This window comes from Salmo salar, chromosome ssa03 (genome assembly GCF_905237065.1).
Source record: "Salmo salar chromosome ssa03, Ssal_v3.1, whole genome shotgun sequence".
Taxonomy (NCBI): Eukaryota; Metazoa; Chordata; class Actinopteri; order Salmoniformes; family Salmonidae; genus Salmo; species Salmo salar.
Window position 1 is genome coordinate 23707186 of NC_059444.1, and position 15308 is coordinate 23722493.

Consider the following 15308-nt stretch of genomic DNA (forward strand, 5'->3'; position numbering starts at 1 on the left):
TTTGTGCACACCACACTGGCCTGCGCTCGCGGGACCCGTCCTCTGCACACTTCACTCAAGTATTTGCTCTGCAATGATGTTTCATCTTGCTCACTCACACGCTCCATCTCAAACCTTTTCGACTTTTGAATCGGATTTGACACCATACTTTCTCTCTCGCTCTCCCTCTGTGCCACACACATAGACTGTCACACACACCAACGCCTGCTCCTCTATCGCCCCTCCCCCATCCTTCTGCTGAAACAAGCAGGGAGCAGGGCACCAGCTCTCCTTTAATAAATCCTCTTCAGCGTCTCATCCCGTCAGCGGGATCAAAATCCAGCGAAAAATCATATCGCCATTAGCATAACAAAATGTAATAATTTGAAAAAAAAACAAAACATTTTTTCGTTTTATAGATACACCTCTCCTGAATCGACCCACGTCGTCCGATTTCAAAAAGGTTTTACAGGAAAAGCAAATCATTAGATTATGTTAGAGGAGTCCATCGTAAAAAGCAGCAACGTAGCCATTTTCCGACCAACCACTTGCATCACAAATAACCAAAAAACAGCTAAATGCAGCACTAACCTTTTACAAACTTCATCAGATGACACACCTAGGACATCATGTTACACAATGCATGCATTCTTTTGTTCAATAAAGTTCATATTTATATATGAAAACAGTATTTTACATCGGCGTCTGACGTTGACTAACTATTTTCCCGTCAAAAGCATCCGATGAAACAGTGCTACATTTTACTGAATTACTATTCGAAAACATGTTTAAAATGTAATATTGTCATTCTAAGATTTATAGATGAATATCTCTTGAAAGCACCTGTCATACCAGATTTAAAAATAACTTTACTGGGTAATCACACTTAGCGATAAAAGGGGATGCGATACTCAGAAAATGACCTAGTAAATACAGCTCGGCGCCATCTTGGAACAATCGCAGATCACATCTAATGTTGTATAATATTGTCAATAATCCCTTACCTTTAGTTGTCTTCATCAGAAAGCACTTCCAGGAATCCCAGGTCCACAACAGATGTATTTTCGGTCGAAAAAGTCCATCCTTTATGTTCCATTAGCATGCTGTTGTTAGCGCGTCTCAAGGCAGTATCCAAAAGCTCTGCCGGCCGCGGGACAGCCGTGTCGGAAAGAAGCTATTTTTTCCCATTTAGGTTCGTTCAAACATGTCAAACGTTGTATAACATACATCTTCAGGGCCTGTTTCAACAAGAGAGCCAATAAGATTCGAGGGGGACGATTTCAATGTGTTTCAAAACGTTTCCAAAGGTGGGGGTAGACAGGGCCGCCGGCGTCATAATGGTGATGGCCCTCCCGCTGGTACCAATTTCCAACGCGTCTCATTGACTGAGTTTCGACAGTAGAAGGCTCAAAACACTTTGTAAAGACTGGCGACATCTTGTGGAAGCAATAGGAAGTGCTCAAATAACGATAGTTCACGGTGTGAATAATAGGCAACGACGTGAAGTTGAGTCCACAATTCAGAATTCCACTTCCTGTTTCAATCGGTCTCGGGGTTTTGACTGCCATATGAGTTCTGTTATACTCACAGACACCATTCAAACAGTTTTAGAAACTTTAGGGTGTTTTCTATCCACAGGTATTAATTATATGCATATCCTAGCTTCTGAGTCTGATTAGTAGGCCGTTGAAAATGGGCACGAATATTTTCCAAAATGCGCCGTGGCGCCCCCTATCCTAGGGAAACGTCAAGAGGTTAAAAAAAAAAATAATAATTTTTTTAATTTCACCTGTTTTTAACCAAGTAGGCCAGTTGAGAACAAGTTCTCATTTACAACTGCGACCTGGCCAAGATAAAGCAAAGCAGTGTGACAAAAACAACAACATAGAGTTACACATGGGATAAACAAATGTACAGTCAATAACACAATAGAAAAATCTATGTACAGTGTGTGCAAATGTAGTAAGGTTAGGGAGGTAAGGCAATAAATAGGCCATAGTAATTACAATTTAGCATTAACACGGGAGTGATAGATGTGCAGATGATGATATGCAAGTAGAGATACTGCGGTGCAAAAGAGCAAAAAAATAAATACCAGTATGGGGATGAGGTAGTTGGGTGTGCTATTTACAGATGGGCTGTGTACAGGTATAGTGATCGGTAAGCTGCTCTGACAGCTGATGCTTAAAGTTAGTGAGGGAGATCTGTCTCCAGCTTCAGTAATTTCAGCTAAATCTCGCCATCAAATCTCCATTGAAGTGTTCATTATTTAATTGTTTTAACACATGTATTTTGACTATCTGGATATACGAAAAAATATATAATGATATTATTCAAATACGGAAATAATTTCAAATGCCCATCCCTAGTATTTAGTGAAGCACTACTTCTCAGAAGGGCTCTCTACTGTTGACAGTACTTTGCTGTAGAGCTCCTTGACGTTCTTCATACTATTCTTTTTTGGGATCTTTTGGAGTTTCTATTTAGTTATTGTTTTTTTTATCGAAATGTTTTACGGTATGGTGATGCTTGGTCATCTGAACAGCTCACATCAACATGCTAAAAGTTTTTATATGAATGTGTAATGAGTTTTCAGACACAGTTGTTGCAGAATAGTTTATTTGGGCTTGAATGGTTTTTGGATTTGTTTTCGTATTATTTTCTTATGGTTACCATATGTATAATTTAGCCTATGTATCTGTATGCATTTTGTGTTAATTCGCCACACATTTTTGTAATATAACATAAACATTACATACTGTATATAGATGTGTCATTACTAATGCATATATGATAGGAATGTTCTATTACTAGCTCTCTTTTTCCATTACTGTTGTAGGTCTTCATATTTCATCCGACACAGAAGTGTGTGGGGGGTGGTTACTGATTTTTACACCTGATACCAAAGGACCATCTTTCACAAGGACTGTTCTGTGTCATTCATCACTGTTGCTTCATAATGTAAATGTGGTGTGGGAGTAGCTTGTTGTGAGTGGTGGGATGTTAATGTTAGGGCTCTTGAATGATAATGGAAAAGTTGAAGAGCTGTACATGTTATTTAGTGTTTTCCCAAAGATATAAAAACACCAGCAAGTGTAAATACTAATGACTCAACTATGAGGACTTCATGAAGGCTCAATTTAAGACTTAAAGAAAGCCTCAAGTTTACAGATGGCACTTTTATCACAGTCTGATCACTGTCGTAGCTCATAATTTCACAAACTTGAGTTTTTATTAGGATGTTTACCTAAAACTTGAAATTGAAGTGCAGCATAAGTGTACAGTATGCTTATGTTTCGTATTTTATAATACCGGCAGCTGCGTCTTACTTACTTTTGACCTAAAAACGAACAAACAATTCTGTTCATAGACAGAATAATTTATTCTTAGTATGGAATGTAGTAAAAATAAGTATCATCATACATGTACAGTAAATACTTGTACTTTTTTGTGTGTCAGATTTATGTCTGTTTCATAGTTTTTCGATGTTCCTTTTGCTGTTTTACACAGGGCACTATGGATTTGTCAATAGCCTGTCCGTTGCTAACTCCTTCACTGTGTTTTCTAACAGCGTTCAGCTCTGCCATCCACTCCCTGGACGGTGCCACCCTCCGCAGTGATTTTGTCTCCATCCTCAGGGAGTTTGGTAATCACTTTGTACAAGAGGCAGTGTACGGCTTCGAGGAGGCCTGCACTATCTGGTACCCCAACAAGCAGGTCCAGAGGCAGCTGTGGCTGGAGTACCAGGACATCAGCAAAGGTAAGACCTCTAATTGATTGGAGATACCTTACTTGGAGAAAATGTAAAGTATAATAAGCTCCTGGAGGGCTTCAGTTGTTGGTTCATGTTCCAAAAATGTTCTGGTTTTATTTCTGGGGTCCTGGGGATATGGAATTGTGAAAAAGAAAGTGTCAGAATGTATATCCTTTTTTGAAAAGCCATTTGTCATTTGCTGAGAGTGGACAAAGCTAGGCCTTCTGAAGACCATTGGAAACACCAGCTAAAATGTCAAATTCAGACCTGTTTAAATTAATAGAAAATCACAAATGAGGATTTGACCTTTCCAAGGAGGTTGATAGAGTGCACAGATGCATTATGCCACTGCAATTAATTACTGTAGATATTCATAACACATTTTTTTTCAGCTGTCAGTTTTGGCTACATGAAAAAATGATTTCTCATCAAATTCAATCAATGAAATGTATTTATAAAGCCCCTTTTACATCAGCAGATGTCACAAAGTGTTTATGCAGAAACCCAGCCTAAAACTCCAAAGAGCAAGCAATGCAGATGTAGAAGCACAGTGGCTAGTGTTAGGTTCTTATTTTTCAGAGTAAGTAACTCACGGACACTAGAGAAGCTTTAACCAAGTTAATTCTTCCCTAAAGATCTGTACAGCTGTAATTCAGACATCAAAACATTTCTCACCATCACAGTTATATACATCCCACTGAAGACACTCCTCCTTCTCTCCAATCCTTACATCTTATTCTTACATCGTATGGTTCTACAGGAAGAGGGTAACAAGATATTAAACCCTTATTACTCCCTTAAGGGAATCTGACCTCACCTCCTGACCTCAACCCCTCCTTCACCTAATCCACAGATGTCCATCTGTCTCCCCTATATCAGCACGTTGCTCCTCCCGTCCACCCAACAAATTCCAAAGCCATCTGTCTTTCTTCAGAGAACCATTAACTTCTGACATAAAACCCAGTCTCTTTCACTCCTTTGATTCTATGCTTCTTTCCTATAATTTATTTAATATCTCAATGTTCAAAGTTTAGCCGATTCCAACAGTCCTTCCTCTTGAACAATAGCGTCCTAATGTTCAATTTACATAAACTTGGAAATTACTAATAAATGGATAAACAATGATAATAAAACATGAATTTAACAAACTAACAAATGGAACAAATAATGAACAAACATTCACTGGTTTTCAAATTCAGAGACTTATGGCCTCTGTACTATGATCACACCATTTTATTTCCATCTATCATCACACAACAAAATGCCATTCCAGCTGAATCTGCGGTCTCGTTCTATGTCAGATGGAGAAGCTTTTAGTTTCTCCACTTCCCCCTTCTGGTTCCTAAGAGAGTAATAGCACAAGACTTGGAAAACAACAAAAATACATAAAACATAACAATATTAACAATGTGATAAGCTATGCATAATTATATATGCATGAAAACCAAAGTCTGAGACCCTGACAATTCCCACTCTCACTTCACCTGACTCTATGCCTCCCGGATACTTTCCTGATGGGTTCCACAAAAATGAAAGCTCTACAAAGCTTCCTCATGCTTTCGCCCAGTCTTCCCCTTTAGACCCCAGGTTCCGAGAGGTGTTCCCAAGTCATGTCATTTTCACTTTGTTCCCCATCTCCTCCATTTCACCTGATATGCAAGTGCATATCCCTAATCAACGTTACATCCTTTTGAGGTAACTCAGCACAGTATATGATTTCACATCAATGCCTTCAACATTTTATTCAGAGTACAATTACCCCTCTGTCCTCTATCATATGATGCATTAACCAATAAAGCAGCTAACCCAACACAACTATGATGTTTAAAGTAGCTCCCAGACCCAACCCATCTGTATGTCTTACAGTGGAATCTAGTCTCTCTCTCTCTCTCGCTCCGCTTCCTCTGTCATGATGTGTTCACTCACCCATTATGCAGCTGGACCTCACTTCACGTGAGAACTATGCACCCCCCCAAGGAGAGACATGACGATATTTACCGCTGCAGGTACTGTACGGAGTAGTGTGTGTCCCAAACCAATGCTGTCCCAACACCCCCCACCTGGTGTCTCTTGATGTACACTCAATCTCCAGTATTCAGCCCGTGACCTTGGTTATATCTCTGCTTTCACCTGAGGATATACACACTGCAACACATGGGTCATTTCCTGACAACATAATTTGTGATATTTGAATAACTGCATCCCCTTTCCTCCCATCGGTCCCCCAGTTACCAGATACCAATCCACGTGACATGAGTCATCATTAACTGATATCCCAACAATGCTGCTAAAGTAAACATTGCTACTTCCAACATGGCCCATGACGATAGTCTCACAATATCCCTCATTTGCGCAGTAGTCCAATTCCATGTTATCAATATAGCATCCTTCGCTACTAGTACTGCTCCTTCAATTACTGTCCCTACAGTGCCTGCCGTGAGAATACCTCCTGCATGCAATCTGTCAAATGTTCGCCGGCTGTTAGAAATTGGAGAAAAACAAAATGAGTTGGGAATAATATCCAACCTAACAAAACTCTGAGTCACAGGTGTCCTGAAAGTTTACCATAGTGTCGGAAATGCCACCACTATCTATTCTACTCTCACCATGATCTAGGTATGTGTAATGTTCAACTAAATCCCCATATTGTGTACAGTTAGTTGTCCTCCCTCTTCTATGAACTATCTCCTGCAACAATATACAGTCTCTGGGAATGATACTCCTCTATCATTACATATAACCTATAACACACTATACTCCTAATGCATTTTCTACAGTTTTAAACATTCTCAAATCAGTTAGTCAATATACATCATTCCCTCCTCTGGAACATTGAACACCCTCATGTTCCACGAAACCTAAAAACATATTGACTTGAAAAGAAAAGAGAAACAAAGTACATGTTTAATAACTTTGCACCACTCATTGATGCAATGTAACATAAAAATTCTGAATACAGGGTAAAAAAAAAGAGTACAAAAAAACATGAATGTTTGTCCCAAGCTATCATCCAGTGATTCCCCTACCAAACCACCTCCCTTCAGGATGACACTTAGAGATACGTTTCTGGAGACTCTCTCGGCCAAATAAATGTTATCAGCACCCCCACCCCTCATCGTGCTTTAGCAATTCTCTCTCGCTGTATCCCAAATACAACTAAAACATTTTATGAATTATCCAACCCAAATTTAGAAGGACTGACCTCAGTGCTTACTTTGAGTCTAGGGCTCAAATTCCAGTTTATCAATTTAGCACACATCATCCCTGTTAGAACATACATTTATAAACAACTTTTTATTGCCCTTCTTAACTCTTCTCATTACAGCCCCCCTTTGTCCCTGTTTTCCTGTCATGAGTGGCCTGGTAATGAAAGATCAGTATCTCAATGCATTCTCAGTCTAAATGGGTAGCAGGGCATACAGTGAGGGGAAAAAGTATTTGATCCCCTGCTGATTTTGTACGTTTGCCCACTGACAAAGAAATGATCAGTCTATAATTTTAATGGTAGGTTTATTTGAACAGTGAGAGACAGAATAACAACAAAAAAATCCAGAAAAACGCATGTCATAAATTTTATAAATTGATTTGCATTTTAATGAGGGAAATAAGTATTTGACCCCCTCTCAATCAGAAAGATTTCTGGCTCCCAGCTGTCTCTTATACAGTTAACGAGCTGAGATTAGGAGCACACTCTTAAAGGGAGTGCTCCTAATCTCAGCTTGTTACCTGTATAAAAGACACCTGTCCACAGAAGCAATCAATCAATCAGATTCCAAACTCTCCACCATGGCCAAGACCAAAGAGCTCTCCAAGGATGTCAGGGACAAGATTGTAGACCTACACAAGGCTGGAATTGGCTACAAGACCATCGCCAAGCAGCTTGGTTAGAAGGTGACAACAGTTGGTGCGATTATTCGCAAATGGAACAAACATAAAAGAACTGTCAATCTCCCTCGGCCTGGGGCTCCATGCAAGATCTCACCTCGTGGAGTTGCAATGATCATGAGAATGGTGAGGAATCAGCCCAGAACTACACGGGAGGATCTTGTCAATGATCTCAAGGCAGCTGGGACCATAGTCAACAAGAAAACAATTGGTAACACACTACGCCATGAAGGACTGAAATCCTGCAGTGCCCGGAAGGTCCCCCTGCTCAAGAAAGCACATATACATGCCCGTCTGAAGTTTGCCAATGAACATCTGAATGATTCAGAGGAAAACTTGGTGAAAGTGTTGTGGTCAGATGAGACCAAAATGGAGCTCTTTGGCATCAACTCAACTCGCCGTGTTGGAGGAGGAGGAATGCTGCCTATGACCCCAAGAACACCATCTCCACCGTCAAACATGGAGGTGGAAACATTATGCTTTGGGGGTGTTTTTCTGCTAAGGGGACAAGACAACTTCACCGCATCAAAGGGACGATGGACGGTGCCATGTACCGTCAAATCTTGGGTGAGAACCTCCTTCCCTCAGCCAGGGCATTGAAAATGGGTCGTGGATGGGTATTCCAGCATGACAATGACCCAAAACACATGGCCAAGGCATCAAAGGAGTGGTTCAAGAAGAAGCACATTAAGGTCCTGGAGTGGCCTAGCCAGTCTCCAGACCTTAATCCCATAGAAAATCTGTGGAGGGAGCTGAAGGTTCGAGTTGCCAAATGTCAGCCTCGAAACCTTAATGACTTGGAGAAGATCTGCAAAGAGGAGTGGGACAAAATTCCTGTTGAGATGTGTGCAAACCTGGTGGCCAACTACAAGAAACGTCTGACCTCTGTGATTGCCAACAAGGGTTTTGCCACCAAGTACTAAGTCATGTTTTTCAGAGGGGTCAAATACTTATTTCCCTCATTAAAATGCAAATCATTTTATAACATTTTTGACATATGTTTTTCTGGATTTTTTTGTTGTTATTCTGTTTCTCACTGTTCAAATTAACCTACAATTAAAATTCTAGACTGATCATTTCTTTGTCAGTGGGCAAACGTACAAAATCAGCAGGGAATCAAATACTTTTTTCCCTTACTGTATACCACCACCCCCCCACCCCCTTTTCCTTCACCCGGTGTCTTCTTCAGATATCGTTTACAGTTCATTTTCCCAACGGCACATGTAACTTTTGCCTATCACATTTCATGGCTCTTGATAATGTCCCGATTTTAATATATTTCTCCCAAGTACACGTGTCTCTCACCTGAGCTTGTTCTCTCTCCACGCTCACTCCACACGCTCTTTCAGCACCCCGGCCCTGGTTTATGGCTAGGACTCAGATAGGAGTGGTAAAAGTCACTGTCTCTCATTGCACGCCTTTGTCGCTCTTTCTTCAGCCGATTAGGGAGGGTTTTGAGGTCTACACACACTGTCTATGGTCAAATTATTCCTACCATGCATTAAGACACGATCTGACGTAACCTTCCATGATAACCTAACAAAAACACAGATCATAACAACAGTTAAGTTCAATACATTTCTGTTTCAGGAAACCAGACAAACATTGATTATATGACGAATTATGACATTAACCTTTTCTTAATAACATCTCCAAGACAAATGTCAAAGAGCATAACATAATGTTACCGCTAAAACTATTTTCAAAATTAGTCCATACTCCCTTATTCTACTGGCGATCTCTCGGAAGAGTTACTAGATTATGAAGTTAGCACCCTAACCCCTCGCAGAATTCCCAGTCCAGGATCCCAATCTGGTGAAATTTGTTTTCAAAACAAAAACACAACATGAAATCAGCAATACCAGACAAACATTGACTATATGACGAATTATGACATTAACCTTTTCTTAATAACATCTCTAAGACAAATGTCAAAGAGCATAACATAATGTTGCCGCTAAAACTATTTTCAAAATTAGTCCATACTCCCTTATTCTACATACTCCCTTATTCTATCACAATCCATTTGAAGTAACTGTCATCCCTTATTAACATATATTTTCCTTTCTATTTGCAGCCTGAACACAGTACCACTGTATAAGTACCCAAAGACCAGGACCTCAGGGAACTGGTAATTTTCCCTTTTCAAACACGTGATAAAAAAAACATGTTAAATCAACAATAAACAAATTCGAAAAACTAATCAACTTAGAATTACAACTCTTATAACTCCCTACGGAAAAAATTATAATATCCTAAATGAAATGTACAATTTCGATAGAGAATGGTGTTTCTCATGAATTTTATAATGAAATCCCCCTGTTCTGTTAATTTCTAATGAGGTTGATAATTTCTCATTAGGAATTTTTAGTATACAGGGCTTTCGACACCTTTAAAATATTTCCTCTCCATTTCTTTCCGTCTTTCGGAAACCATTTAACTACCTCTTCAAAAAATGTCCATCCTCCTGCACACCAAATTTAACTGAATTGAAAATACCCCATCCAATAAAATCACACAACACGGCGACAGTGTCTCTCCACTGAGTAACGATTCACTGGTCTCCTTTTCCCCATGATTCTCCATAACCACCACACCACATAAAAAAATTAAGTTCATTTTAGGTTTGGTGACCCCTCCACCCTTTCGTCCATTCTAGAATCCTATTCCAGAATAAGACGACATCAAACGTAAATTTATTTCAAAATAAAACCACATAAAATGTCTCATGATTTTTTTTTAAAACAAGTCTTCTCAGTTTGCAAGGAGTGTTTGGCCATATCATTTAAATGTGTTACCTTTTAGAATCCATTCCCCTGGCATTTCGCCTAGAATCTTCAACCCAAAATACGGTTTCCTATGTCAAATTTAGCCAATTTCTCATCGTAAGGAATCCGCAATATTTACATGTGGTTCACTAACACTTTCTCTCACCAAGGCAGCCGCCTTAGCCATTTCGTCTGCTTTACGATTACCTATGGCGATTTTATCTGTACGACTAGTATGAGAATCACATTTCACGACTGTTAATTTACTGGGTAACTGACATGCTTCTAATAATGCCTCTACCTCCAGACCATTTTTTTTATTGCTGTTCCCGTCGCTGTTAACATGCCCCGTTGTGACCACAATGTACCGAAATCATGAACTACTCCAAATGCATACCACACACAGCGTACCCCGTTACTCTCTTCCCTTCTGTGTTCATGTAACTAGCCATCTGTATACAATTTTTTTCCCGATTCCAATGCTGTTTCTTGCAAATCAGGCCTAGGTTTTGGAGTAATCTGATCTGGGTCACATGAATGTGATTCACCCTCCCCAGGCAACGGCATTAACGACGCAGGATTTAACCTGTTTGGGATAGGGGGCAGTATTTTCACGGCCGGATAAAAAACTTACCCGATTTAATCTGGTTACTACTCCTGCCCAGAAACTAGAATATGCATATAATTAGTAGATTTGGATAGAAAGCACTCTAAAGTTTCTAAAACTGTTTGAATGGTGTCTGTGAGTATAACAGAACTCATATGGCAGGCCAAAACCTGAGAAGATTCCATACAGGAAGTGCCCTGTCTGACAATTTGTTGTCCTTCTGTAGATCTCTATCGAAAATACAGCATCTGTGCTGTAACGTGACATTTTCTAAGGCTTCCATTGGCTCTCAGAAGGCGCCAGAAAGTGTAATGGGGTGTCTGCTGTCTCTGGGCGAAGAACAGCAGGATAATTTGTTAGTGGTCAGCCTGGGAACAGTGAGACTGAGAGGCGCGTTCACAAGAATTCTCCATTATTTTCTTTCAGCCTTTAAATGGAATATTATCGCTATTTTACGAGAAAAATTGCATAAAAATTGATTTTAAACAGCGTTTGACATGCTTCGAAGTACGGTAATGGAATATTTTGATTTTTTTTGTCACGAAATGCGCTCGCGCGTCACTCTTCGGATAGTGACCTGAACGCACAAACAAAACAGAGCTGTTTGAATATAACTATGGATTATTTGGAACCAAAACAACATTTGTTGTAGTAGAAGTCCTGGGAGTGCATTCTGACGAAGAACAGCAAAGGTAATCCAATTGTTCTTATAGTAATTCTGAGATTAGTGAGCACCAAACTTGGTGGGTGTCAAATTAGCTAGCCTGTGATGGCCGAGCTATCTACTCAGAATATTGCAAAATGTGCTTTCGCCGAAAAGCTATTTTAAAATCTGACACCGCGATTGCATAAAGGAGTTCTGTATCTATAATTCTTAAAATAATTGTTATGTTTTTTGTGAACGTTTATCATGAGTAATTTAGTAAATTCACCAGAAGTTTGCGGTGGGTATGCTAGTTCTGAACATCACATGCTAATGTAAAAAGCTGTTTTTTGATAAAATATGAACTTGATTGAACAAAACATGCATGTATTGTATAACATAATGTCCTAGGAGTGTCATCTGATGAAGATCATCAAAGGTTAGTGCTGCATTTAGCTGTGGTTTGGGTTTTTGTGGCTTATATGCTTGCTTTGAAAATGGCTGTGTGTGATTATTTTTGGCAGGGTACTCTCCTGACATAATGTAATGTTTTGCTTTTGCTGTAAAGCCTTTTTGAAATCGGATAATGTGGTTAGATTAACGAGAGTCTTGTCTTTAAAATGGTGTAAAATAGTCATATGTTTGAGAAATTGAAGTTATAGCATTTTTGAGGTATTTGTATTTCGCGCCACGCTCTACCATTGGATATTGGTGAGGCGTTCCGCTAGCGGAACGTCTGTCCCTAATTAAAGCACCAATCTTATGAATTTGTACGTTTTCCAGATTTAACATTATCTCCCAGTTTGTCCATCTTGCACTAGTAACATGTTGTGCTTCCGTGCTGTCCCTTATGGTTGCTACTGCGTGTGTAACATACAAATCTACTTTTTGACCCATTGTAATGGAAGCCGTGTTAAGCAACACCATTTCTGTCGCCTGAACCGCCCGAAGGTACGGTGGCATTCCTCTTGGCTCTCTTGGCCCTTTTTTCGTAACCATCGCGCTACAATGTTTTTCCTGTTTATGAACAACATTTTTTTAAAGGTAATTTTAGGTTTGGCAATCCCAATGCTGGCACTTGACACAATTGCTTCTTTAACTCGACAAATGCTTCCTCACACTCTTGATTCCACTCTATCCTCTCATGGGGACCCTTCCCCCCTTTTGTCCACTCTAAGTGTCTCAGCAATTTCAGAGAAATTTCAGCCTCCCTGAATTCTTTATTAGAGTTGAATTCTCCGTCAGCAGGAAAATGTTGTCCAATTTTATCAAATTGGCTAAACTTTTCCCATATTCCAGCCGAATTGGTAGAATGCTTGTGTGCTTCTTTTAGCGCCTCCATGGCTTTATTAAAATCTGCTAGCTCTATCTTACAGGGAGAAACGGGTTCGTTTGTCGCCATATCAATAGTTATTATTCCCTAAACTCTCCCGACGGTTTTCAGGGTATTTTAGATTCCTTCACTCCCATCTATAATACACACCTTCTATTAAGTATTTTCTAAGATAGCACAACACACTTCCCTGGATAATAATTAATTGGTCACAGCACTTAATACATTGTATTAGAACCGATACCATAAACGTCTGCGAATCTATTACTGGAGAATACGGATGATTTAATGCATTCCTCCAATATCGCTACTATTGATAACACACATCACCAAAATTATTCACACTTGTCTTCCTATTTCCATATAATCTGCCATGGTTCACTGCCCCCACAGGTCACAAAACACACACACACTCACACCCTGCGCTCTCACGGCCACTGCGACTGGGCCTTTTGCCCTTCTAATGGGTATATTAACCGTTACACTATTGTTTTACTCTCCACAGGACTACCCTGTTCAGGACTTCCCTTCTCTTCTATGAGATTCTACCCTCCACAGGATCTATCCTGCTCGGGACTTACTATATACTTTATAGTACTAACATATTCCACAAAGCTACGACCGGTCGTTACACAATGAGCCTATAGATTTAAACTTAGGCTCTCCAGGTCCGCATCCCATAATTAGTTCAGCCAACGATTCTCATCTCCCCAAGACGTCAAAATGAGTGGAAACAGATATAGGAACTAGCCTACCTTGTTTTTTGCCAGCTCTGCTCCACTGATCTGGACTCTTTGGTTTGACTACAAATCGTGATGAATCCTGCCGACAACGCCATCTGTTAGGTTCTTATTTTTCAGAGTAAGTAACTCACTGACACTAGAGAAGCTTTAACCAAGTTTAATTCTGCCCAAAGGATCTGTACAGCTCTAATTCAGACAGCAAAACATTTCTCACATCACAGTTATATACATCCCACTTAAGACACTCCTCCTTCTCTCAATCCTTACATCTTATGGTTCTACAGGAAGAGGGTAACAAGATACTAAACCCTTATTACTCCCTTAACTTCTTTGGGGTAGGGGGCAGTATTTTCACATCCGGATGAAAAGCGTGCCCAGAGTAAACTGCCTGCTACTCAGGCCTAGAAGCTAGGATATGCATATTAGTAGTAGATTTGAATAGAAAACACTCTGAGTTTCTAAAACTGTTCGAATGATGTCTGTGAGTATAACAGAACTCATATGGCAGGCAAAAACCTGAGAAAAATCCAAGCAGGAAGTGGGAAATCTGAGGTTTGTAGTTTTTCAAGTGATTTCCTATCCAATATACAGTGTCTGTGGGGTCATATTTCACTTCCTAAGGCTTCCACTAGATGTCAACAGTCTTTAGAACGTTCTTTCAGGCTTCTACTGTGAATGGGGAGAGAATAAGAGGTATTTGAACCAGGTGTCTGGAAAAATGAGTTCATTTTCATTTCTGAAGACAAAGGAATTGGGAATATTATTGAAGATTTATAATAGAAAACATCCTAAAGATTGATTCTATACATCGTTTGACATGTTTCTACAAACTGTAATGCAACTTTTTTGACTTTTCGTCTGGACTTAGTGCATGCGCCTTCTGCATTTGGAATAGTGATCTGAAGGCACGAACAAAAAGGAGGTATTTGGACATAAATATGGACTTTATCGAAACAAAACAAACATTTGTTGTGGAACTGGGATTCCTGGGAGTGCATTTAAAATCTGACACAGGGGTTGCATTAAGGAGAAGTTTAGCTTTAATTCTATGCATAACACTTGTATATTTTATCAACGTTTATTATGAGTATTTCTGTAAATTGATGTGCTCATTCACCGAAATGTTTTGGAGGCAAAACATTTCTGAACATTACACGCCAATGTAAAATGGGGTTTTTGGATACAAATATGAACTTTATCGAGCAAAACATACATGTATTGTGTAACATTGAGTCCTGGGAGTGTTATCTGAAGAAGATCGTCAAAGGTTAGTGATTAATTTTAGCTATGTTTCTGGTTTTTGTGACGCCTCTCCTTGCTTGGAAAATGGCTGTGTGGTTTTTCTTGTCTAGGTGCTGTCCTAACATAATATAATGGTATGCTTTCGCCGTAAAGCCTTTTTGAAATCGGACACTGTGGTTGGATTACGCTAGCGTCCCACATACCCTAGAGAGGTTAAGGGAATCTGACCTCACCTCCTGACCTCAACCCCTCCTTCACCTAATCCACAGATGTCCATCTGTCTCCCTTATATCAACACGTTGCTCCTCCCGTCCACCCAACACATTCCAAAGCCATCTTTCTTTCTTCAGAGAA

The 15308-nt window shown here is 39.8% G+C and overlaps 1 protein-coding gene across 11 annotated transcripts in view; it reads left to right on the top strand.

Moving 5' to 3' along the window:
* Nucleotides 1-15308, top strand: part of astn1 (astrotactin 1) — a 281049-nt gene that overhangs the window by 173409 nt on the left and 92332 nt on the right. For all 11 annotated transcript variants that reach the window (XM_045714659.1, XM_014190633.2, XM_014190634.2 and 8 more), the window contains one exon: nt 3551-3739. In XM_045714659.1, coding sequence (XP_045570615.1) covers nt 3551-3739 — 189 coding nt within the window. The remainder of the gene's footprint in view (nt 1-3550; nt 3740-15308) is intronic.